The sequence below is a fragment of the Amblyraja radiata genome, chromosome 19, assembly GCF_010909765.2.
Source record: "Amblyraja radiata isolate CabotCenter1 chromosome 19, sAmbRad1.1.pri, whole genome shotgun sequence".
NCBI classification, from domain to species: domain Eukaryota; kingdom Metazoa; phylum Chordata; class Chondrichthyes; order Rajiformes; family Rajidae; genus Amblyraja; species Amblyraja radiata.
The window spans coordinates 31,000,640-31,027,540 of record NC_045974.1 but is presented as its reverse complement, the minus strand read 5'-3'; the positions used below and the strand labels follow the sequence as shown (position 1 = coordinate 31,027,540).

Sequence of the window (26,901 nt, the reverse complement as noted above, 5' to 3'; positions counted from 1 at the left end):
TATAGATGACAATGCATATCACCAATCAACCATTTTTACAAGTGCGTTTTCCTGAATGAGTTCCTCTAGTTAGAATTGCTGTTTTATGTGGATGCAAAAACAGTTCTCTTGCATTTCAGCCAAGCCTGTGGAAGATTCGTGGTCTGGAAATCGAGCATTGGACGCAGTTATCACTCCAGATGATGTTCGGTATTTTACGGCGGAGACTGATGATATTGCCAACCTGGAAACAAGCGTGATGGAAAATCCCCAAGATGTACAGCTTTGGATTAAACTCACCTACAAATACCTGAATCAGAGGGAAGGGTATGTATGTGTGATCTAATCAATATGAACAGATGAGCGAATGAGATGAATTGCCTTGCTCAATTTGCTTCCATGTTAGATGTCAAGCAGTTACTACCACACTATTCTACCTATTGAAGTTTGCCTCGCTTGTTGACTGTTTTCTTCATAATGCTGGCTTCACCTAAATAGCACTCCATTGACTCCAATAAAATTCCTTTGATATCCTGAGTTTATGAATGCCAAGTTATACTGGAAATACTCTGCAGGCCAGGTAGCAACTACAGAAACAAATCAGCTGCTTTCAGGTTGAAGGCACTTCAGAACTTATTCAACAGATGAAGTGTCTTCAACCTGAAATTAACCCCGTTCCTCTTTCCACAGATGCCGCCTGACCTCGTGTTTTCATCATTTTCTGTTTTTATTTCAGTTTTCCAGCACCCGAATGCAGAGAGGCCTTTATTAAGTAGCTCTTAAATTAACCTTTGAATTATGTGCTGAGTTAGGGGATTGGCCTGAATAAACTTTCAGGTTAATATGTTAAACTATGTGCTAATCAACTTCTCAATGCCTACATTGATTTAATGCATCTCAACTAGTGTTGGAAATATTTTCCATTTTACTTTCTAATGCTTAATCTCAGCAAATTTACCAAATCATTCACTGCCCAAAATTTTGTAGATTATCAAAATGGGCGTGTAGAAATATCCCTTTCTGTGCAAAAATCTAAAATTACATTTTAATGTAAATCCTTTCACAGAAATTCGGCTTAATGTTGCAATGTGGATTTGTTGAATTATATATTTCGTATTTATTTTGAGTTCTTTTCAGTCTGTATTGATTTAAAGCTGCTCAGCTGCATAAACACTGAAATTGAAGTGATCAGTTACAACCTAACTGCACAAAGATTTTCTGTTTCAAATGTTTTTAATTTTTAGATGGATTATATTGGCTTAAATCTTGAAGTCTGTTAAAGCAGGAAGACCTGGAGCTATGAATTGTATGAAGTCTACATAAACTGTTCTTAAAGAAATTGGACATAGAAAATTTAAAATCAAAATAAATTTGATATAATGTCTGGGCTGAAAATTATATGAAGTGAGCTTAAACAAAATCAATCATTGGCAGCTATAGTCACCAGTTTTGCATTACTGTCAAAATTTTACATTGAATCTTACAATGTTAACTGTCATACATTTGAGGTTTGTTTCTGAAATCTGCCCCAAAACATGCTATCGTGCACAAACAAATCTGTTTACTAGCTTGGTGGACATCATGGGAAACTGTTCTGAATGAACCCCCAATTTCACAAGTTTTCTAACACCTTGGGTCTAATTTTCAATAAAAAATTAGATCCCATCATCTTGAAGTTATTTCCAGAACACATCTTCAACTTCCCAATTTCAAATGCCTTTTTTGTGATATTGAAAAACACTGCTTAGAATTTCCACCTGGGAATTTCATTTTTGTTTCGAGGGTCACCTACTTACTGAACACTGTGCTTGACAAAGGCCCATACACCTCCTTGTTGATTTCTTGGTCTGTCCTTGATGCTCATCACTGAGTATTTAACCACAGCCATGTCAAATAATAGTCTTTAACATTGCTGCTCTTTTCAAATATATGCTAATTTCGTAATTGCTGTGGAATCTAGTTTTTTAACTAAAATATTGAACGCCTTAGATCCTTAAGCTTGGTTTTACCTTTAGCAAAGATTCATAACCTCTAAATTGCAGCATAAAGGATTCACAGACCCAAGTGGACCAAGACCTAACAAAATAAACCTTAAATATGAAGAAAAAAAAGGACATATCATTGGTTACAGCCTTACAATCAGATTTTGGCAAGCAGATTTTCAGGAGTTCAAAGGTGTAGCAAGTCACATGGTACAGATATGACCAAGCACATTACCACCAATGCCTTAATGAGCAAAGCCATTGAGATTTTAGTCTAGAATGAGAACGGCACGATTTCATTTTGAGTTACCAACAATTTAAAGCGGAAGATCAGACTAAAAAACAATCTCAACTCCTACAAAAGAAAATTGTCAGAAATGTTATCTAATATTGCTTATAAATTTGGAACAATGAAGACTTACTAACATCCCTTAATGTTGAATTTTGCACAATGGGAGCTCTTTAGAAACAATGAAGGTCTTACAGTATTACCTATAATCTTGTGATTTGATCTTCTGAATCTAAAAGAATTAAAATCTGGTTAATGCTAACTTCTGTAATTTATGTCTTAATCTTCATTTAAGTGATAGTGTTGTTTTGTCTGTAGGTGGCACTGAGGTACTTTTTAATGAAAACGTCATTGTAATGTTTTGGAGCTGCAGTGTAAAAACACACTTATATTTTTCTTCCAATACCCAAATGAAATTCTGGATTTCTGTCCCTGAAAAATGCTTTGCCTGTTTTTTTTTTTGTTTTTTTTTTAATACTATTGATCTCAGTCGGCGTGTGTTAATTGAGATTGCATTATTGGACTCTATATAGTTTATATTTGTGACTCTCACATTGGGTGGTTTTCCTCATAATTTGATTCTTTTTACCAGGACCCCTGCAGAATGTTTAGATGCTGCATTGAATGCTTTGGCTCGAGCACTTGAAATTAATAGAGCAAATCCTGAAATATGGTGCCATTATCTTAACTTATTTTCAAAGCGTGGTACAAAGGAAGAAGTTCAAGAAATGTGTGAGACAGCAGTCCAGTATGCTTCTACACATGCTGTCTGGTGGACTGTAAGTATCAATTGAAATTTTAAATATTGCAGATATAGTTGCATCGATACAGTAAATAATTTGCTGGGGGGGGGGGGGGGGAGCCCAGCTGGGTGTGCAGCATTTTGAGGAAGACAGGGGGGGAAGCGGGGAGGAATTGTTAATGTTTGGGTCAATCCTGCATCTGTCCTGTTCCTCAGCAGGTTGCTCTTCTGTCACTATCGTAATTTCATTAGTAACTGGAAAAAGCATTTTTATTAGCCTGGCCTGTTGGGAGCATACGTGCTGTTTGTTTTGGACCCTGATTTGTTAGACTGAGTCAGTCTTGTAGTTCCAGTAAGGCACGAGTTATTGGATGAGCTTTGGCTTGCATCTCATTATATTGGTATTTGTAAATGATTCCATATATGTTAGAAATTCAAGCAAAATTGTCACTGTAGTTAGTTGTTGACCAAAACTTTTAAAACTTAATCTGCCGTGCGCTTGAAAATTACCCTGCCTGTCATTGATGAGGCGTCTAAGGTAACTTGATGACTGTGAAGCACTTAACGGCTGAGGAAAGCTCTTCCTTCAGAGACCTAATTTTTATTGTATTCTCTGCTTGCAGTATTTAACACTCGAGAACTCATTTGAAGGAAAAGACTATGTCTGCAGCCGACTTGTGCAGTTTCTTATGGAAACTATGGAAACATCAGAAAAATCAGAAATTCTGTCTTTTCAGTTACTTCAATCTCTGCTTTTTTGGGCACAGTTAAGTCTCCTTACTGGAAGGCAGCAGAATGCACTGGCCATCTTTCAGGTATGTTTTTTAAAATTTGGCATGATAATACAACTAATGTAATGTTTTGAATGTGACAGAATGTTGAATTTTATTTGTTAAAGAAAATTAATGGAACCGCTGATTTTATTTTGAACATGGAAAGCAAAAACCAGGAGACCAGCCTAAGATAAACATAGAAAAACAAAGAAAGTAATTCAGCAGGCCAGGCAGCAACCTTTGAACAAGTGTCATTGATATGTCAAGTCCAAGTCCATGATCTGACTTTCAAACTTAATGAACATTCATTGTTTCTCACAAAATGTTACCAACCATGGACTCTTCTCTCAATTTCCATGAAAATTTATTCATCATTAACTTAACTAATCAACTAAAGTATTCAAAAAATACTGTAAAATTTAAACCTGTGTGCAAAAATAAGTTGGGCGTACATATGCACAGTTTGGAGACTGTCATATTGCAGTGCAGAAAATCAGTCCGACCAATGTAATTCTTGGGAGAGATATTCCATGATAACATTCACAAGGACGTTTGTGGGACTGGCGGATTTGTTACAAATGAAGACTGGAGAGCCTGGGAGTGTTTTCCCTGATGCAGAAGAGGTTGGGGGCTGACCTTGGAGGCTTCTAGAATCATGAGGGCCGTAGATAGAGATAAAGAAGTTCCCAGGATACTGGCGTCTAAAATTAGGATTAAAGTATGAGAGAAAAGATTTAACCGGGACCTTGGGGACAGATTCTTTTCATCCAGACAGTATATGAAATGAACTTCCAGAGAAAATGGTCGACAGACACAATTGTAACATTTAAAAGCAATTTAGACAAGTATGTAAATAGAAAAGGTTAATGGGCCTGTCCTACTTAGGCAACTACAGGAGACTATGCATTCGCGGGTGGTTGCAGGGGAGTCGCCTTCATGGTCGTGAGTAGTTCCCGCATTCTCGGAACTAGTCACGGCTTCATTTCGGTCGCTGCTAATTTAGCGGTGACCAGAATTAAGCCGCCATGGAGAGTAGCGAGTATTCTCGTACCGTAGGTGCAGTGGTAGTGTGTTGCCAGGAGGTTGTAGGTTGTCGTAGGCTGACCGGAAACGCGGTAAACTCGTGAAGATTTTTCAACATGTGAAAAATTTCCACGAGAGCCCCGAGTACCCATGAACGGCCATTACCCTAGTTCTCCGAGTTCAAATCGGGGGAAACTCGGGCGAACTCTTGAATTACCTCGTACAGTGGGACAAGGGCTTAAGGATTTCATTGTTCTAACTGGGACGTGAGAGAATAAAACGCTCTTGACTTACGTCGCTAATGTGTGGGATAGAACAAGTGTACGGGTGATCGGTGGTCGGCGTGGGCCGAAGGGCCTGTTTCCACGCTGTATCTTTAAATTAAACTAAAAACACTAAAACCAGAGGGAGTCTAAAGAAGGGTCTCAACCCGAAATGTCACCCAATTTTTTTAAATCCAGGGATGCTGGCTGCTCCATGGAGTTCCCCCACACAATTAAAGCATGGAATATTCACCCTACCATAGTTACCCAACCAGATGCAACTAAATTTAAGATAGCTCTTTTTTCCCCCAAGAACCCTTTTTTGTTTAAGTCCAAGTCAAGATTCAAGAGTTTTATTGTCATGTGTCCCAGATAGGACAATTAAATTCTTGCTTGTTGCAGCACAACAGAATATGTAAACATAATACAGAATAGGTTCAGTGTGTCTATATACCATAGACCATAACACACAAAAAAAAATAGCTGTTTGGTGTCAGAATTTGTGGTAGGATCTCTTTAAATTCTATCGTTCAAATGTAATGTTTGTAAATTGGGAATTTTTATCCATGCTTTTAATGTATATTTTGCAGAATGCCTTGAAAACTTCGGATGGTAACAAAAGTATGGCCGAACATTTAAATGGAAATGAATGCTGCCTGGCTTGGTTAGCGTACATTCACCTCATTGAATTCAACAGTCTTCCTTCCAAATTTTTTGATCCAGCCATAGCTAATTCTTCTGAACTCGTAACAAAGGAGCCTTTTCTAATTCCTTGGCAAACATCAAAAGATATAAAGACACACCCTGATACGTTGCTTGCATTGTTTGAAGGTGAAGTAGATCGACTTTTGTATCTTTCATTAGTGTCTGTTAAATTGTCAGTCAAAATTTAATTTTGTTATTTTTAATCTGTTCAGATGCTGTCCAAGCATGTTCTCGAGACTATTCTGTGGAAGAGAGGATTACAGTCTGCCTCTCGATTTACAGAAATATGATTTCAGCACTGAGACTAATGGGGAGGTATGGCTACTTCATTTCTTAAGTAGCATTGAGGTATAAATGCTAATTATTTCAGCAGCACAAATCTGTGGTATGGTGTAACTTGGGCACGAGTGCCGTTTATGGTCTTGTTTGTGGAATTGTAAACACATTGATCTATTTGGAGTTTGGAGTTTTTAATTATTCAGGTTTTAATATGTTAGATGTGTCTTTCAGGTGGGAAGCTGCTGAGAAACTCTGCAAAACACTGCTACAGTCATGCCCAGCTGCTTACCAACTTTGTGAAGCTCTAGCAGACCTTTATTTGGAGAGAAAACAAATTGATGATGCTGTGAATGCGTGGCTTTGTGCTTTTAGGAGAAGTCCCCATAATGCTCAATTATTCTATTACGCATTCAAATTCTTTATTTCAGTGGTGTGTATATGTAACTTTTTAATTTACATTTTTGAGAAGTTTTGGTCAATGCATTCCAAGATTGGATTCCATAAGATGCAATAGAACTTTTACAATTTTTTAACTTGGTTCGGGGAGTTAACATATATTTAATTGCTGTCTTGGTAATCATTTTGTGGCAGGGTTTAACCTTTTTCTCACTCTCACATTTAAACATCTCATGTTCAATTAATCATGAAACATTGAGCATTAGAAAATAGAAATAATTGTGAAAAAAACAACTAAGTAAATGTCTAAAAACATTTTGTCAACACCTTTTGTGCTGGTACTTTTGAGCAATCCACACCATGCAAAGGTTATCTGGAATTTTTGGATAAGCACTGGATTTGTACAGGTCGTTTTGCTGTGACAAGATAGTTGTGTTCGGATGAAACTTCTCCTTGAAGAAAATTGTATTATAAAAATTGTCCATGGGAGAAGGGGTAGGAAGGTGGGTTTTTGGGGCTAGACAATTATGTTATTTTTCCACAGGATTTTCAAATATCTTGCAGTTTATAAGTTTATTTTTGTTATCAGAAACTAAAAATACTAAAGGCAGCATGTTACAATTTTTAATTAAAGATTATTGCACCATTGTCAAAGAGCGCTCACGTCGTGACCCTGTTTCCACTAATCTTTCCACCACCATGCACAAGAAGCGCAAGACAGACACCATTGCATGAAGATGCCGAGGAGTGTGTTCAGCTCTGGCTGAACAACTTCTAATCTTGTGTGTGGACTCAACAAGAAAAATCATTGTCAAAAGAATTTATCGTTTCTATGGCCACCTGCAGTGAAAATGACAGACTATTTTTAAGAGATGGTGGTGTCTCATTACTGTGGGAAAGTTACACGGAAACACCCTAGACTTTTTTCACCCAAGTTAGCTTTTTTTCTCCTAATGACAATGTCCAAAGTAACTTTCAAGTGGTTCTCTTGATCAAAATAGGGTTATAACCAATTCAGCCTGTGTAGTACAAATAGTTTGTCCTAATTCATCAATTGTATCCAATTAGTTTTATGGAAGAGCAGAACTGCCTGATATTGATATGGTGATTAATATGATCTTATCAGTATTTACGTTACAAAGAATAACTAAACGGGGAAAACTAAAATTAAAATTTAGGGATACATGAAAGATGTACATCAATTGTAGTGTGTCTATTCTTTATATCCCTGTTGACCTGTTCCTGTTTATTTTTTTTAACATCACATGTTCTGAAAAAAATACTTTTTCTCTAAGTGAGCTAAAGCAATTAAAAAGTTAGCTGCATGTTGACTGAAACTAGATACATTCTATATTGAATGATAAAGTGTACTTGTATGATATACTAATTCTTTGTCTGAATTAACTTTTGTCATTTTGGAATTTGTTAATTGCAGAAAAACATAGATATCATTCCAGTTTTGTTTCAAGAATTTATCAACTCCTTCTTTGAGGGAGAGGTCCCTGAACATCACCCTGCAGATATTTTGCGGTATGTTTTGAAGCATAATAGAACATCTAATTTATTTTCTGGTTTTTTTTAAGTGAATTTCTGTTTAAGCTTTTTAAGAATGGCTTTCACATGTTGCCTATTCAGTAAATCCCTTGCTTAACAGTGAGATTAAATTTACGGTATTTTGCTTTCATAAACATGACATGCAAGGCCAAATGCATCAGTAACGCTATCTTTTTTCTGAGATCTATTGATTCATTCCAGCAAACATTTTTTTAATTTTCCTTTGGACATTATCTGCAGTCCTAAATACAGAGTTAAAAAACTGAACTTAATGCAGCTAAATAATAATGTGTGCCAGGTAATTGATTTTATTGACTCATTGCATCTAATGTAGAAAAGCAAAGAAACTTGCTTTATATAAACACTGGTTAGGCATCGGACTCAGGTTATCATGGGAAGGATGTGAAGCCTATCGAGTGGATGCAGGAAAAAAAAGTACTAAAATGGATTTAGGTATTCTGGATGTCACTTGAAGATAGAATAGAAATTCTGAGCAAATACAGAGCAAAGAGGTTGTTTGGGGATTTGATAGAGGTGGACAAAGTCTGAGGATAAATTGAAGTTTGCACGAGTGGATGGTTTAAGGATTAAGAGGTGTCGTTTTGCAGTTTTAAGGTACCAGTCAGAGGTAACGTGAAGCAAATTTCTTAAAAAACCTTGTGATCTGGAATGCAATGACTTTAAGTGAATGGTTACAGATTCAGTTGTGGTTTATGGATAGGATTTGCTTAAATACCTGAAGGTTTGGCAGACGCTTGAAGAAACTGCAAGGAAAGGGGACTAATGAATACTTTACAAAGAAGCTGGAAGGCAGGAATTGCAATAAAGATTTTGTAGTTCTAATTTTTTTTTTTAATACTCTCCGTTAACTTTTCCCTGATTGTGGACATGGAACATTTCACCAGAGTTCCAATATGTCAACTGAGTGAAGTCATGTTGATGAATCCTTCCTCAGCACATGTTGTCGCAGGCATATCTGAGGAACAGATCAATGTTGCAGGCCCTCCCTTAGGATGTATCAACATGTGTAGCTAGTTTTCAGAATGCTACAGCTTAACATTTTTAAAACTGTTTTCTCATGGGTATCGTGCATGGTTTTTGCCACACTTTTAATAACTAGGCACTATTTTAAATATTTATGTATATGGTTTGAAAACGAGCTGTGTGCATTTAAAGTGAAACTTTTCAAACTTTTTTTGGGAATTGCTAACATAAAGTTAAGTTGTCCTTGTAGCCGGGGGAGTTAGACGATGAGTGATAAGGTGGTTGCAGCATTTCAGATATGCAGCATTAGATGCCAGCACCTTGAAACGATGTCTGTTCAGAGTTGAAAGTGATTATTTTCTCAAATATTTTTTCTGATTTGTGCCACGATGTGGTGAACTCATTTCACTTTTTTTTTTCTTTTTTGAGCATACTGCAGTATTTATTGCTCCAATGGTTCAGCCACTGAGCATTACCGAAGCTTATAACTAAGCAAACAACGGGAGGAAGACTTGCTTGGATTAGGCAACAACCTGAAACTTGTTTTGATCAAGTTTTTCACTTTGTGCTCGCTTGTTACACTGTTGTCACATGGGTTGTAAAGTTAAAGGAAATGATTCTGAAAATGTAAATTGTTTAATGGCTTTTCTTCCTTTCAATAGTCACCTCCTCAATTATCCAATGCCTTATGACTTCAGAGCGCCTTCATGTAAAGAAATATTGAATGGGGAACGGCTGAGCACACAAATACCCTATCTATGGCTAATCTTCTGGTAAGAAATCTGCTGCTGTTTTACTCTGAAATAAATAATTCTGCCAAATAATATCAACAGTGTAAACCATTGAAGCTAAGATGTATAAATGCATATGGAATATTAATGAGTAAAATCATTATTGCACTGTCCCATTTGTTATGCTAACCATGTGATTTCCACAATTTTCCTATGTTGTCGTGTAACAGCTTATGGCAGTCCATTAATGCAAACACAAGAGAAGCAGTAGACACATTTGAAGCAGCGCTGAGTACAGTTATGCAGAGTGATGTATTGAAACGGGTCTGGATGGAGTAAGTAAAGTATGCCACTAAGAACATTGCTTCCTAATCAGATAAACACAATCTATCTGTATCTATAACTAATGTCTTCAATTGCTGTTGCTTTCAATATAATGAATGTTGATTTTTTTTTTTCTCCAGTTATCTGTTTTTTACCAATAGCCAACTAGTTGGGACTAACAACAAGATCAGAGACTTCAAACTGTTTACAGACCTTGTTCACAGATGTCTGGTCACTGTCCCGACAAGAATGCCTATCCCATTCAGCTCTGCCAAATATTGGACCAATTACGAATTTCATAATCAGGTAAATCAACATTGCTTATAATGTAAACAAAAATATACAAGAAATCTCTATGTCCCTCATTAATCTATCCATCAGTTGATTTTGTAAACAGTGTAGCATCAAAGCGATGCTGGCCTTACCCAGTCAAATGTATCCCCTTTGTCTTATTCCACTCCCACCCTCATTGCAATTTAAAACTCATGTTTTCTCTTTTTCCCAGTTCTGATGAAGATTGCTTAGTCTGATGTTATTTCTGTTTCACTTTTCACAGATGCTACCTGACCTATGTATTTGTAAAATTTTCTGTTAAGTTTATTGTAGCATTGGCCGTTATAGTGAAAACTCCAATCACATTAAGAATTATTATTTACATGTGTGATGGTTAATGATATTTTAATTGGATGAGTCGTGCAAACTGGTTTATAGAGTGGGATTAATGTCTCTCTCCTAATAAACTGGGTAATAATAGGTAAATGGTGAGGAACTTTATCCAAAGTCTCCACTGCATTGTTAATCCAAATCTCTTTGAACTTAGTATTTGTTGTCGATACAAGCTCAATGTCATTTGCGATGCTTCAAAAATTGGTAGATCCTGACATGCTTGCTGTGTAGATCCTTGCATGAAGATTGATTACTTGGATAACTGGTGCTAAAAGAGCAAAGATGTTTGTTAAAATCAACAGGAATAAAATATTAGGTATTCATTATGTCAATACAGTAGTTGACATGGATTTTCTTTTCAAGACTTATTTGGTGTGTGTGTGTGTGGGGGGGTGTCACAGTTTAAAAATACAGGGGTTGCCCATTTGAGAATAAGGTGAAATATCTTGAAGGCTGTGCGATTTGAGAACTCTTCAAGGATTGTGAAGGTAAACTGAATATTTTTCAGGCAGAGGTAGATGGATAATTGCTAAGCAAAGAGAGAAGATTTACTGTAGATACTCAAGAATGCAGAGCTATTGTTGTCAGGTCAGCATTGATCTTGAATGATGGAACCAGTTTAAAGGCCTGAGCGGCTGCTACAATTTGTCTTGTCTCTTGAATAGAGCTCACATATGCTAGGGATGAATTTACCAATCTTTCAATACATCTTGTTTTTTTCCGCACTTTATTAGTAGCTATAACAGTGTATTCTGCACTCCGTTAACTTAGAGCAGGACAGCACAGGAAGCAGCCCTTTGGACCTCCATGTCAAGCACTATGCCAAGTTATGCTAGTCCACTCTGCCTGCATATTATCCCTCCATTCCATGCCTATCCACATGCCTATGTAAAAACCTATTAAATGCCATTATCATATCTGCCTACACCATCACTGCAGCGGTGTGGTCCAGGCACCCACCAATCCATGTTTTATATCTTTAAGCTATACCTTCTCGTGTTTGACATTTCACCCTGGGCAAAGTTTCTGACAGCCTTCCATGTCTCCGCCTCTCAAGATTTTATGTACTTCTATCAGGTCTCCTCTTAGCCTTCAATTCTCCAGAGAAAACAATGCAAGTTTGTCCAATCTCTTGTTATAGCTAATGCCCTTTAATCCAGGCAGCATCCTAGAAAGTCTAATAAATCATCTCCAAAGCCTCCTTTCGACCTGTAATGAGGCGACCAGAACGTTGAGTGAGTCATCTTGTCATCTGGACAAATGAACCAGATATATTGTTATTCGTGCCTTGCAGCTGGGTAATTTAAAACTCCAAATTGGAGTTATCAGTTATTGTAGAATAGAAAATCACTGAATCATCAATTCACAAATGAGGAATTTGATATCGGGTTGCACAGTGATGTGGTTAATTCTTGACTCTCCTCTGAAATTATCCAGCAAGCCATTTTGTCATCAAGGAGATGCCTCACCATCGATTTAAAGGGCAAAATGTTACAGTAAATGTTGGCCTTATGACACTCATGTTCATGTGAATGAACAAGAAATTTTATATTAACGGTTTTAGGTGCCTTTTCATGCTAACTTTTAGACGGATTTCTTCGGCATCAATGTGAACTGACTTTAAACTATTTTTCAGGTGATTTCCTTTTATCTGAGCTGCCTTCCTCAATCCCAGCATTGCCGAGCCTTGGAGAAATTCCCTTCCATGATGCCAACTAATGTTGAACTGGCATTAAGGTAAATACGTAAAAAGATGAATTGTTCTGATTTTGGAACCAGAAGAAAACCTACGCCCTTTACATTGAAAGGCTTTAATCTTTAGGTGTACAGATTGCTAGGAATTGCTCATATATTTAATTTGGAAATTGGTTTCAACTGCTTGTGTTCTTAATGCAGGATCCTGGAACAGGAGTGGAAGGAGGGTAATATCCAACACCTCAAGTTACAATTGAAAATGTATACACATTCTCTACCAATCTGTTTGCCGATTTGGAAAATGTAATAGCATGTTTTTATTCTTGCTATTTTATTGCTTATTTATAACATTTTATTGGCAACTGCTAACATCTTTTTCTGAATACTGAATTGGAATAGTTGTTTTAAAAACACACCAAGAAGCTTTGCTTACTTTCTCTAAAATTGTCAAATCAATGATTATGTCAGAAGTTAGGCTTTTGGAAAATCAGATTTCAAATTAATATTGTAGTTCTGTAAGGTGAAAACGTGTTTTGCATTTTCACCTGGTATTGGTAAATATTGCCATGATAAAGTGTAAAGATGTCAATGTACTTCTGCAACAGAAGGATACAGTTGTGGGCTGAATGTGAACATGAATATACTTTGCATTTTATAAACCTTGAAATATAATTAAACTTGTTCTGTTTCTCTCTGCATTAGAGCCATAGTTGTTGAAAGCATGTTAAGGGACCATCAAAATGAGGTACGTCTATGTGTTGTGCATTCTTGGTTCTCTTGTGCAAGAATATAATCTTAACAGCATTTATATATATATTTTTTAAATTCCTTTTGCTTGGCTAATTTTTATTAAAACTATTACCTATACTTTCTGCTGACTTTATTTGCTTATGCTTTTTGATCAACATCTTTTCAAATTTGTTCCGAAGATTTTAATCAAATGCTCCTATTGTTTTGTGTTGCTTTTTTTTTTTTTTTTTTTTTGCCCCTGTTCCTCGGTACAGAACTGGGCACACCCTATCAGGTTTTGATGTTATCTTACGGCCATTTCCACAGAGAATGTGCTATGTGCATGAATCTTCCATAAATCTAATTGCAGCCATTGTACAGCAGTTCTGTATTCGTGTTTCTCAAATTTCTAGTCCTCACATAAATGCTCCCACTGGCTGTTTGCTGTATTTTCAGGTTCGGCACCTTTACCGACGGGTTCTTCAGAAGCTACCGCTTTGCGCATCGCTATGGAAAGATGTAATGTTTCCCACTTATCATTCTTTTAAATGTTCTATTATTGAGATTTTATACAATCGTATAGCTGTTAAAATTGAATTATGAATTAATTTTGTAGTTTGCAAGAGAGATTGTACAGATTTTTGTAAAAGCATCCATTTCCACTGACAAGGTAATATTTAATTGGTGACTTGATCTTACGTAAGTGCTTCCCCTGTCTCTTTCAGCAACTCTTGTTTGAAGCATCAGAAGGAGGTAAAACTGATAATCTCAGAAAACTAGTTGCCAGGTGCCAGGAGATTGGCGTCAGCTTAGATGAGCTCTTAAATTTAAGCCCTTCCCAGAACAGAGGGCAGTGATTACAGAGCATAAAAATCTTGCCACATCCCCCACGTTAAGAGGTGGCTCTTCAAGACCTGGCTCCTCTGTAGCTGATGTCTGCAAATGCAGGTAATAATAAATGGAGATGCCCTTGTCCACTGACTTTCTACTCTTCGTGGTCAAAAACCATTGGAGTTTGCACACCAGTGACCCAAAGCAAGATCCATGAACTCCTACTTGGCCTCTCGGGGCCCTGTCAGATTCTCGTGACATCACGCCCGTAAGTATGGTACTTCCAAATGATGAATCCTTTTTCTTTCTTAATGTTTGTCTTTAGTCTTGACGGAAACTGATGCATGTAAAATTGGCTACATATAGTGCAGTTTTATGCACTCGGATAGGGCAGATATTTTCTTTTTTATCCCATCCCAAGTTAAACCTTTGTTGAGATTTTTTATTGCAGGTTCAAAAGCAGCAGGTTTCAAAGAAAGTGTTATTGCCATGGTACAGAGTCCAAAGTGACTGTTTACCTGGTGAAGATTCAGGAGGGGTGGCATATTGCCCTTTCTTGTATATTCAGTGTGGTGGACTTGCTGCTGCAGGGACTCTGTTTTATGTATTAACATACTTGAAGACGAGACTACTGCAGTGGAAAAGTTGGAACACTAAAATTTATGCATGCCAGTGCATCAGTAATTGAGGCTGGTCAAAATTTATGTGCAATCTTGGTTTGTGAAGATTTATTTATTTTATGGTTTAAACAAAACTTGAAGAATGACAAGTATTTGACAAATAAACTTTTGTACTAAATAGTTACTTTGTAAGTATTCTTATACAACGTGTTTATATTTGAGTATTTTCAATACATGCTTTATCAAAAAATTGCTTGTTGTCTTTCTTTTAAACTCGAATACGAGAAGGTTTAGCATAGTTGACAAAGTAGTTTTAGTTGCAGTTTGGGATACTAATGGGTTGTTCAAATCCGAAATCGCATAAGAATATCATAATGTGCGGTTCAAAGTGCAGAAAACAAATCAATTTAGTTGCTGTTTTTTATGAAAATATTGGTTGATATCAAAGCATCAAGACAAATCTCGAGCACTTTCACATCTGATGTGCTTTTTATAAAACTTCAGCTACAACAGCCATTTTGCATCCATCATGTCCTATCAAAGTCAGTGAAATGAATGACAAATTGATCTGATTTTTCTTGATGGTTGATGCATATCGACTAGGACCTCTTAAAATAAAAATTATTTTTTATGCGCAGACACTGTTGCTATACAGGAAACATGGTAGGGACCTGCAAACAGCAGAGTAAAATGGTTGGGTAATCTTTGCTTATAGATATAAAGTGACAAATATCGATCAGACAGGAATATTGCCCCTCCTTCAAAATAATCCCAGGAAGATTTTTAGGTTCACCAAAGGGTGGCGCAGTGGCGCAGCGGTAGAGTTGATGCCTTGCAGCACCGGAGACCCAGGTTCGATCCTGACTACGGGTGCTGTCTGTACGGAGTTTGTGCGTCCTCCCTGTGACTGTGGGTTTTCTCCATGTGCTCTGGTTTCCTCCTACACTTCAAAGATGTACACGTTTGTAGGTTAATTGGCCTCGGTAAAGTTTTAAACTGTCCCTGGTGTGTTGGATAGTGTTAGCATATGGGGTGATCGCTGGTGGGTACTGACTTGGTGGGCCGAAGGGCCTATTTCCATGCTGTCTCTAAAAAGTCTAAAGTAAAGAGGACAGAAAATGTCTCATTTAATGTATTAACTGAAAAAATACATCTCCAATGGTGGAAAGCTCTAATAGATTGCTGGGGTAAGTTTTGTGTTCAAGTTCCTGAACTATATTAGCTGCAGAATAGAACAGTGGCCTTTCATAAATATCCAAAAGGGGTATTAGTTTAATAAACATCTTAGATTGTGTCATATCTGGTCTAAGTATTGTGCTGAGCTCAGTTCATCTGTGAGTTGGAGAGGGTCTATCCTAACATTAGGGCTGCTGTAAATGTGCCCAAATGAATGAGCTCCTCTCAGTGAATCCACAGGTCCAAAATTCACCTATTGAATGGTGAGAACAGGATCAGTAGTAGGAAAGATTCTCAATATCTGCCTGAAGATCAACCTTATTGCACTTGGAAAGCAAAAAATGTACAAACTTTGGATGCTGGAAATTTAAAATATAAATAGATATTGCAGGAACAATTCAACAGTTCTGACTGCATTTGTAAAAAGAAAGATAGTATCTCCTCGGTGTATGCCTACTTTGAAGGTTCTCCTCTCCAATGGAAGTTCTGTGCGTCCCTCTTTCACTGCTCCACCTCTGATTCGTGCTGCTGTTGTGCCATGTTCTGACTATGACCCTATGACACGGCCATGTGTCCTTCCTCACTGTGGTCTTGTCCCACATGACTTCCAGCTCTGTTTCCAGGCCCGCCGGTTCATGTGCCAGAACCTTCTGACCCATACTCCTGCTGCTCTGCCATTGCTGGGACCACTTTCATGCCAGGGAGCGTCAATGTTGCAGTTTCCTATAGCTTCTTCGGCTACCCAGGACCATTGACAACTGCTTTCTGGGCCAGGGCCATTACCACAACACAGGGGTCCCACTATCCTTCCTCTAATCTAACCATGCCACTTACCTTGCCCCTCACTCATACACCACTTTGCACACTTCTCTCTCCTGAGCACCCTTCATAGGACCTCCCCTGAACTCCCTTTCCTTCCTGCTCCCTTCAGACCTTTTGACCACAGCTTTTAAGATTTCATCATCTGCCCCCAATCCTTTCCAATGCTGAACGGTTTTCTCAGCAGAGACCGTTCTCAACCCATCGTGCTGTCATGCTCTCTTGTTGCCACTGTTTCCAGGCCTATTTCTCTATCAAGGAGGCCTCTTCCCACCCCCCCCCCCCCCCAGTGGGGGGGGGGGGGGGGGGTGGGAAGTTACATTGAACACCTTGTGAGTTACATTGAACACCTTGTTCCAAACATACCCTGGTACCACTCCCTAAACACTTTCTCCACTACATCGACTGCATTTGGGCTGCCTTCTGCATCCATATGGAGCTCATCACTTTCCCACTAATTTCTATTCTGCCCTCAAATTCACACTCGCCTTCTCTCCTTAATAACCATTTAGTAGTATTTAAAAGCAAAGCTGTTACAGTGGAACTACATAATGCTTGGGACAAAAACCCATCATTTATTTATTTGCCTCCGTACTTCACAATTTGAGATTTGTAATAGAAAAAAAATCACATGTGGTTAAAGTGCACATTGTCATATTTTATTAAAGGGTATTTTTATACATTTTGATTTCACCATGTTGAAATGACAGCTGTGTTTATACCTAGTCCCCCCCCCCCCCCACATTTCAGGGCACCATAATGTTTGGGACACACGGCTTCACAGGTGTTTATAATTGCTCAGATGTGTTTAAATGCCTCCTTGATGCAGGTATGAGAGAGCTCTCGGCACATAGTCTTTCCTCGAGGCTTTCCATCACCTTTGGAAACTTTTATTGCTGTTTATCAACATGAGGATCAAAGTTGTGCCAGTGAGAATCAAGAATGCCATTATGAGTCAAAGAAACAAGAATAAAACTTAGACATCAGCCAAACAATACACCTTATTGTGTATTGTGTGTTCTTTTTAAGTGTATCGCTGCTGGCAAATTCATTTCACTGCACCTTCGGGTGCATGTGACAAATAAAATTGACTTTGACAAGATCTAATGCATACCATCTCAACTGTGAAACACGGTGGTGGGGGTGTAATGTCCTGGGCATGTATGGCTCCTGAAGGTACTGGCTCACTTATCTCCATTGATGATACAACTGCTGATGGTAGTAGCATAATGAATTCTGAAGTGTATAGACACATCCTATCTGCTCAAGTTCAAACAAATGCCTCAAAATTCATTGGCTGGCGGTTCATTCTATAGCAAGACAATGATCCCAAACATTCTGCTAAAGCAATAAAAGAGTTTTTCAAAGCTAACAAATGGTCAATTCTTGAGTGGCCAAGTCAATCACCCAATCTGAACCCAATTGAGCATGCCTTTTATATGCTGGAGAGAAAACTGAAGGGGTCTACCCCCCAAAATAAGCACAAGCTAAAGATGGCTGCATTGCAGGCCTGGCAGAGCATCACCAGAGAAGACACCCAGCAACTGGTGATGTCCATGAATCGCAGTCTTCAAGCAGTCATTGCATGCAAAGGATATGCAACAAAATACTAAACATAACTACTTTCATTTACATAACATTGCTGTGTCCCAAACATTATAGTGCCCTGAATTGGGGGGATTATGTATAAACACTGCTGTAATTTCTTCATGGTGAAACCAAAATGTATAAATGTACCCTGTATTAAAATCCGACAATGTGTTTTTATATTACAAATCTCAAATTGTGGAGTACAGAGGCAAATAAATAAATGATGGGTCTTTATCCCAAACATTATTGCGGGCACTGTATGTGCCAAAATGGAATAACGGAATGAGATAGACCAGCACCTCTGGGGTGGGGGATTGCTCATGCAGGGGGCAGGAACTGAAGGGAATCCACATTAGTCAGGAAATGGTGTTAGGTAAACTGTTGGGACTGAAGGCAGATAAATCGCCAGGGCCTGATGGTCTGCATCCCAGGTAGACAAAAGCGCTGGAGAAACTCAGCGGGTGCAGCAGCATTCATGGAGCGAAGGAAATAGGCAACGTTTCGGGCCGAAACCCTTCAGACAGGTCTGCATCCCAGGGTACTCGAGGATAGGATCCAGACACAGTGGATGCATTGGTGATCATTTTTCAATGTTCTTTCTTTGGATCAGTTCCTGTGCACTGGAGGGTAGCCAATGTAACTCCACTTTTTAAGAAAGGAGAGAGAAAACAGGGAATTATAGACCAGTTAGCCTTACATTGGTAGTGGGGAAGATGCTTGAGTTGATTATTAAAGATGTTATAGCAGCGCATTTGAAAAGCAGTGACAGGATTGGTTGAAGTCAGCATGGATTTATGATGGGGAAGTCATGCTTGACTAATCTTCTGGAATTCTTTGAGGATGTAACAAGTAGAATAGATAGGGAGAACCAGTGAATGTGGTGTGTGTACTTTCAAAAAGGACTGGTAGAGAACAGGTTGGCAGACAGGAAGCAAAGAGTAGGAATTAATGGGTCCTTTTCAGAATGGCAGGCAGTGACTAGTGGGGTGCCGCAAGGCTCTGTGCTGGGACATCAGTTTACAATATAACGATTTAGACAAGGGCATTAAATGTGACATCTCCAAGTTTTTGAATGACACAATGCAGTGTGAGCTGCGAGGTGACTTGAACAGGTTGGATGAGTGGGCAGATGCATGGCAGATCAGTATAATGTGGATAAACAGTCACAGATTCACACAGAGAGTGGTGAATCTCTGGAATTCTCTGCCACAGAAGGTAGTTGAGGGCAGTTCATTGGCTATATTTAAGAGGGAGTTAGATGTGGCCCTTGTGGCTAAAGGGATCAGAGGGTATGGAGAGCAGGCAGGTACAGGATACTGAGTTGGATGATCAGCCATGATCATATTGAATGGCGGTGCAGGCTCGAAGGGCCGAATTGCCTACTCCTGCACCTATTTTCTATGTTTCTATAAATGTAAGGTTATCCACTTTGGTGGCAAGAACAGGAAGGCAGATTATTATCTGAATGGTGTCAGATTAGAAAAGGGGAGGTGCAAGGAGACCTGGATGTGCTTGTACATCAGTCACTGGAAGTAAGCATGCAAGTACAACAGGCAGTGAAGAAAGCTAATGGCATGTTGGCCTTCATTGCGAGAGGATTTGAGTTTAGAGCAAGGAGGTCCTACTGCAGTTGTACAGGGCCCTGGTGAGACTACACCTGGAGTGTTGTGTGCAATTTTGATCTCATAATTTGAGGATAGACATTATTGCTTTTGAGGGAGTGCAGCGTAGGTTCATCAGGTTAATTCCCGGGATTGCGGGACTGACATGATGAAATAAGGGATCGACTGGGCTGGAATTTAGAAGGATGAGAGGGACTTGGCTGGAATTTAGAAGGATGAGAGGGACTTATAGAAACATATAAATTTCTTAAAGGATTGGACAGGCTAGATGAGGAAAAATGTTCCCCGATGTTGGGGGAATCCAGAACCAGGGGTTACAGTTTAAGAATAAGGGGTAGGCTATTTAGGACTGAGATGAGGAAAAACTTCTTCACCCAAAGAGTTGTGAATATGTGGAATTCTGTCACAGAAGACAGTGGAGGTCAATTCACTGGATGTTTTCAAGAGCGAGTTAGAGTTAGCTCTTGGGGCTAAAGGAATCAAGGGATATGGGGGGGAAAAGCAGGATCAGGGTACTGATTTTAGATTATCAGCCACGATCTGCTGGCTCGCAGGGTCGAATGGGCTGTTCCTGCACATTTTTTATGTTTCTAGTAGTAATGGTAAAGAAGCTAACAACTCTGGATATCCAAGCTTTCAAGCTCTTCTTTCTCCCAGAAGACAGAAGATATCAAAGGAAATTGCTTAAGTGGCAGTTTTTTAACGATGCTTCCATGTATGGAGGACTGGATGGAAGGAAGTGGCGAGTTCGTGATGGACTGGGCTGTATCCGCAGGTCAAGAGCAGAGCAGTTATCATGCCAGACTAAGATGCAACCCATCAGAATACTTTCCATAGTGCATCTAAAAATTCAAGAAGAAGCTTTATAGATATGTTGAGTGGTCTTCAATGCCTGAGCAAGAAAATGCACTTTCTTAATCTCTTTCCATTTTTTCATCATTGCGCTTGATCTGGCTCGCAGCAATGGTATTATTGAAGAACTTAAGTATCAAGTTGGTGTTGTACTTAGTCACATAGTCATAGGTGTACAGGGGACAGAGCCAAGGACTGAGCCCACAACCCTAAGGGGTACCTGTATTGGGAGACGGTGTGTAGGAAATTTATATTGCCAATTCTAATCAACTGAAATATAGATGACAAACAGCAGTGGAACCAATTGGTCTCTGCGGCACACCACCGGTCACATCACTCATCTAAATAGCAACTCTGACTCTTGCCATCAAACTGATTTTGTATCGAATTGTGTAGCTCACCCTGCATTGCATGTGATCTAACCTTCTAGACCACCCTACCATGCTGGATCTTGTCAAATGTCCTGCTGAAGTCAACGTGGACTACATTTACTGCCCTGCTCTCACTAATCATCCTCATCACCTCTTCAAAAAAAAAAAGGATTTGTGAAACATGATTTCCCACACATAGCTATGTTGACTATCCTTTTCAAATGCCGGTAGATCCTCTTCCTCAAAGTTCCACCCCACCACCCCTCTTCTCCCGTCCAGACCAGTAAATTTCCCACCACTAATGTGAAGCTCACTGGTCTGCAGATCCTTGGGTCGTCTTTCTAGACCTTATATAAAGGCACAACATTAGCCACCCTCTTATCTTCCAGTACCTCACTTGTGCTAAAGGTGATGTAAATGCCTGTGCCGGGGATTCTGTAATTTTTTTATTTCATGTTACCATTACCACTCCATTAAGGCTGATGTTGATGTCCTCTGTGTCAGCAAAGCCTTTGGCCATATGTGGGGGGGGGGGGGGGGGGAGTCTGCAAATCAAAGTCTCAAACCCAGCTCCTGGTCAACTATGCCCTTCTGGATGTTTCTCAGATGCGGACTTCCTATTGTCGGCACCTCAGGACTGGAGAGGAAACAGTTCTCTATAAGATCTTCAAATCTATTTGGAAAGGTAAGTGAACCAATGTGATTTTCCAGGCCACCATCCAAAGCGTTGTGGCACTAATTACACACAATTGGAACTGATGAGCAGGTCATACTGTTTGCCTGCCCAATACCAAACGTCCAAAGCAGACACTCTTGCCTTGACAAGGTCAGAATTGAACCTACTTTGTGGACATAAATGTTTTGGCATGTTCTCAAAGTCTTCCATCAGTTGCACAACAACCTTGTAGACACCTGGGAACCCCTGACCCTTGGCTGCTCAAAGTGAAAGGCATTTGGAATGGCATTGAACACAAGCCCATCTAACACAATTTGCACACCTAGCAAATTTTAGAATAACAGTTCAGAGAGAAAAGTATTGGATAAATATAACTCTGACCACTGCAAATGACACTAGGAAAGGAAATTCCAGCACACTGATTGGTGAAAATAGTATAGAAAATCACCTTCCATGTATAAATAAAATTTTAAAAATTCAAACGTAGACTTGCACAGCATAAAAGCAGGCCCTTCTGCCAAACGTGCCCATGCTGACCAAGGTGTCCCATCTACACTAGTCCCACCTTCCTGCATTTGGACCATATTCTTATCAAACTCTCTTACCCATGGCACTGTCCAAATGTCTTTTCAATGTTGTTCTGGTACCTGCCTCAACTACCTCTGCAGCTCGTTCCAAATACCCGCCACCTGTGTGAAAATGTTGCCCGTCAGTTTCCCATCTCATCTTAAAACCTACGTCCCCTGGTTCTTGTTTTCCCCAAACTTGGTAAAAGACTGCATTTGCCCTATCTATTCCCCTCGTGATCTTACACATCTCTATAAGATCACCCCTCATCTTCCTGCTCTCCAAGGAATAAAGTCCTAGCCTGGCGAACCTCTGCCGACAGCCTCAAGTCTTGGCAATATCCTTGTAAATCTTTACTGCACTCTTTCCATCTTAACAACCTTCTTATGGCAGGGTGATCAAAACTGAACGCAATATTCCAAATGTAGCCTCAGCAACGTCTTATACAACTGCAACATAACATCCCAACTTAGTCGAAACTCTATCTGATCAAGGTCAATGTACCAAAAGCCTTCTTGACCATTCTATCTACTGGTGATGCCACTTTCAAGGAACTATATACTTGCACTCCTAGATCCCTCTGCTCTTTGACTCTGGGGGCCGCCCGACATGCACTTTGGAGGTCCTGCCCTGGTTTGACTTCCAAAAACGCAACACCTTGCATTTACTTGCATTAAACTCCATTAACCATTCCTCAGCCCACTTGCCCAACTGATAAAGATCCTGCTGTAATATTGATAACCATGTTTGCTATATACAATACCACCTACTTTAGTGTCATCTGCAAACTTGCTAATCATGCCTTCTACATTCTCAACCAAATAATTCATATAAACCACATACAGCAATGGACTCGGCACCGATCCCTGAGGCACGCCGCTTTCACACCATAGGCTTTTAGTCTAAAAAACAACCTACCACCACCATCCTCAGCTTCCTTACATGAAGCCAATTTTCTATCCAGTTAGCTAGTTCTCCTTAGATATCACGTGATCTAACCTGACAGAGCAGTCTACCATACGGACCCACATCAAATTCCCTGCTGAAGTCCACATAGATATTATCCACAGCTCCACCCTCTCACTTTTTAGGTCACTTCTTAAAAAAAAACTCCCATTAGCTTCATGAGATACAATTTCCCATGTACAATACCATGCCTACTCTCCCAAATCAGTCTCTGTTGATCCAAATGCATATGTATGGATTTTCCCTCGAGATCCTCTCAAGTAACTTGCCTACCACAGATGTTAGGCTCATGTCTATAGTCATCATGCTTTTCATTGTTGTCCGTCTTAAATAGCAGCATAACATTGGCCACCCTCCAGTCTTCTGGCACTTCACCTGCACCTAATGATGATTCATATATCTCAGCCAGGACACCTGCAATTTTTTTCTCTTGCTTCCCGCAGTGCCCTCAGATATATCTGATCAGGTCCAGGAGATAATCTATCTTCATAATCCTTAGGATGTTCAGCAGTTCCTCAAGTGTAATGCAGACTGCTCTGGACATCTTGATTCATTGTCCCAGTTCCCCAGTCTTCATGTCTTTCCCCACGGTAAAACCAGAGGATAAATACTCATTGAGAACCTTGCCCATCTCGTGCATCTCCACACACAGAGATGGCCACTTTAGTTTCTGAGGGGCCCTATTCTCTCTCTGGTTACCCTCTTTCCTTTAATGTATTATAAAATCTCTGTATTTTCTTTAATATTAGCTGCAGAGCTACTTCTGCTCCCATTTTGCCCTCCTGATTTCCCCCTTAAGTATGCGCCTCTGTTCCCAACATTTCTCCAGGAAAGTACTTGATCCCAGCTGCCTTTCCCTGTTCCACACCTCCTTTTTCATGACCAGGGCCTCAATTTATTTTGTCTTCCAAGCTTCCTTACTCCGACCTGTCTTGCCCTTCATTCCAACAAAAACTAACATGCCCTGAACTCTTGTCATCAAACTTCTAAAAGCATCCCACTTTCTGGACATTCCATTGCTCACAAACAATCTCAAATGAACTTTAGCGAGTTCCTGTCTAATACCATCAAACTTAGTCTTGCCCCAATTCAGAATTTCAACGTGGGCCCTCCCTGTCCTTATCCATAACGATTTAAAAAAACTAATAGGACATTTGTTGCTGGCCGCAAAAGGTTCACCCACCAATACTTTAGTCACTTGCCCTTCCCAATTTCATAAGAGTTGATCACGCTTTGCCCTTGCCCTGTAGGCCCCTCTACATATTGCCTGAGGAAACTTTCCTGAACTTGTTTGACAAATTCCATCCAAGTCATTCTGTGACTTGCAGTAATTAGATTTACAAAAAGGAACTTAATTGAGGAGATTGTAGAGTGACCTGCATCACTTATACTTTCCATTGTACTTTTAGAGCATGATGCATTTGCAGCTTTACCATTTACCCAGGTTGCTGGTCTTCCCGCTTTCTGATTCCCCTCATTTACACAGCTCTTAGTGCTGTTGTAGCGGCACCTAGTGGTGGGGTGGGGAGGTCAGAACCCTCGTCGTTGGTCGGCTCGGTCACGTGACAGCGGGGTTTCGTTCGCGAGCTTTTTAGTTAGTTCGTCAGCGCTCCTCCCAGCAACAGGAGCTGTTTTTGCTAGCTTAGTCAGGCACGCGTACTGCTTGAGTTTTTGTTCCATCTTTATTGCTAATAAAAATAACTTTACCCAACCTACCTGGTCTCGCTACATTGTATCACTTCAGCCAGGCTTGCTGAGTTTTCCAGCATTTTCAGATTTTACTCTTTTGAGCATATATACATTTTCTACAGGAAGAAGGGTTTCGGCCCGAAACGTCACCTATTTCCTTCGCTCCATAGATGCTGCTGCACCCGCTGAGTTTCTCCAGCATTTTTGTGTACCTTCGATTTTCCAGCATCTGCAGTTCCTTCTTGAACACCTTGTATACATTTTCTATACTCATTTAAGAGGTGCAAATGTTTTTGCTTTCATTGTAAAATAATTGTGTAAAGTTCATTATATAATGGATGACATTTTGGGTAAATGAAAAATGTGCATTAGACAATAGACAATAGGTGCAGGAGTAGGCCATTCGGCCCTTCAAGCCAGCACTGCCATTCAATGTGATCATGGCTAATCATCCCCAATCAGTACCCCGTTCCTGCCTCCCCATATCTCCTGACTCCACTATCTTTAAGAGACTTATCAAACTCTCTCTTGAAAGTATCCAGAGAACCTGCCTCCACCACCCTCTGAGGCAGAGAATTGCACAGACTCCCAACTCTCTGTGAGAAAAAATGTTTCCTCATCTCTGTTCTAAATTACCCCTTATTCATAAACCGTGGCCCCTGATTCTGGACCCTCACAACATTGGGAACATGTTTCCTGCCTCTAGCGTGTCCAAACCCTTAATAATCTTATATGTTTCAATAAGAAACCTCTCATCCTTCTAAACTCCAGAGTATACAAGCCCAGCCGCTCCATTCTCTCAGCATATGACAATCCCGCCATCCCGGGAATTAACCTTGTAATCCTACGCTGCACTCCCTCAATAGCAAGAATGTCCTTCCTCAAATTAGGGGACCAAAACTGCACACAATACTCCAGGTGTGGTCTCACTAGGGCCTTATACAACTGCAGAAGGACCTCTTTGTTCGTATACTCGAGCATGGTTATAAAGGCCAACATGCCATTCGCTTTCTTCACTGCCTGCTGTATCTGCACGCTTACTTTCATTGACTGATGAACAAGGACCCCCAGATCCCGTTGTACTTCCCCTTTCCCCAACTTGACACCATTTAGATAGTAATCTGCCTTCCTGTTTTTGCCAGCAAAGTGGATAACCTTCCATTTATCCACATTAAACTGCATCTGCCATGCATTTTCAATGGATGAATCGCAGCCTGGCTGGAAACATGAAATTAGATCTGAAGGACATCAGTGGTGCAGCAGTGATGATTACCTTCGCTTGTCTGGCATTTACACATGGCGAATGGAACAGTGCAGAGGACTGATATAATAGAGGTCAAAATGGAAGCGGGATGAAGATTTGAAGAGACAGAAAATGGGCAGTTCTGTTTGTGCACGGAACAGAGGTGGTCCACAAAGTGATTATTCGGACAGCTTTTGTCAACCCCAGCAAATGGCAAGAGTATATGGGGACCCCTTACTGCGAGAAGAGAAGGAAGTGAAAGGCTGGGTGGTGCATCTCTTAACAATATGGGCAAGAAGTTGCAGTGTTGGTGGTGATGAAGAAGTGATGTTCACACTGTCCTCCAGCTGTGGTCTAACTAATATACACAGACACAAGCAACTGCAGGTGCTGGAATCTTGAGCAAAACACAAAGTGCTGGAGGAAATCAGCAGGTCAGACAGCATCTGGGGAGGGAATACACAGGTGACATTTCAGTTTGGGATCATTCAACATCAGTCTGAAACAAAGTCCCAACCTGAAACGTTGCCTGTCCATTCCCTCCCAGATGCTGCCTGACTCACTGAGTTCCTCCAGCTTTTGTATTTTGCCAATACTTTATATATTTGTACTATAACGTAATGGGACGACAGATGGCACAATGGGCTAAGTGTTCGGCTGGCAACCGGAAGGTAGCCGGTTCGAATCCCGCGTGGAGTGCATACTGTCGTTGTGTCCTTGGGCAAGACACTTCACCCACGTTTGCCTGTGTGTGAATGTGTGTGA

At 39.9% G+C, this 26,901-nt stretch overlaps 1 protein-coding gene across 2 annotated transcripts in view; it reads left to right on the top strand.

The window, feature by feature from the left end:
• Window positions 1-14,808, top strand: part of zfc3h1 (zinc finger C3H1-type containing) — a 49,066-nt gene extending 34,258 nt beyond the window's left edge. For both annotated transcript variants that reach the window (XM_033038178.1, XM_033038177.1), the window contains exons 21-35: window positions 120-306; window positions 2,843-3,029; window positions 3,616-3,807; window positions 5,642-5,882; window positions 5,969-6,071; window positions 6,267-6,465; window positions 7,867-7,961; window positions 9,632-9,742; window positions 9,931-10,035; window positions 10,165-10,330; window positions 12,327-12,427; window positions 12,587-12,688; window positions 13,088-13,130; window positions 13,571-13,633; window positions 13,840-14,808. In XM_033038178.1, the coding sequence (XP_032894069.1) occupies window positions 120-306; window positions 2,843-3,029; window positions 3,616-3,807; window positions 5,642-5,882; window positions 5,969-6,071; window positions 6,267-6,465; window positions 7,867-7,961; window positions 9,632-9,742; window positions 9,931-10,035; window positions 10,165-10,330; window positions 12,327-12,427; window positions 12,587-12,688; window positions 13,088-13,130; window positions 13,571-13,633; window positions 13,840-13,971 (2,027 nt within the window). In that variant the 3' untranslated portion in view covers window positions 13,972-14,808. The remainder of the gene's footprint in view (window positions 1-119; window positions 307-2,842; window positions 3,030-3,615; window positions 3,808-5,641; window positions 5,883-5,968; window positions 6,072-6,266; window positions 6,466-7,866; window positions 7,962-9,631; window positions 9,743-9,930; window positions 10,036-10,164; window positions 10,331-12,326; window positions 12,428-12,586; window positions 12,689-13,087; window positions 13,131-13,570; window positions 13,634-13,839) is intronic.
• Window positions 14,809-26,901: the final 12,093 nt, after the last annotated feature.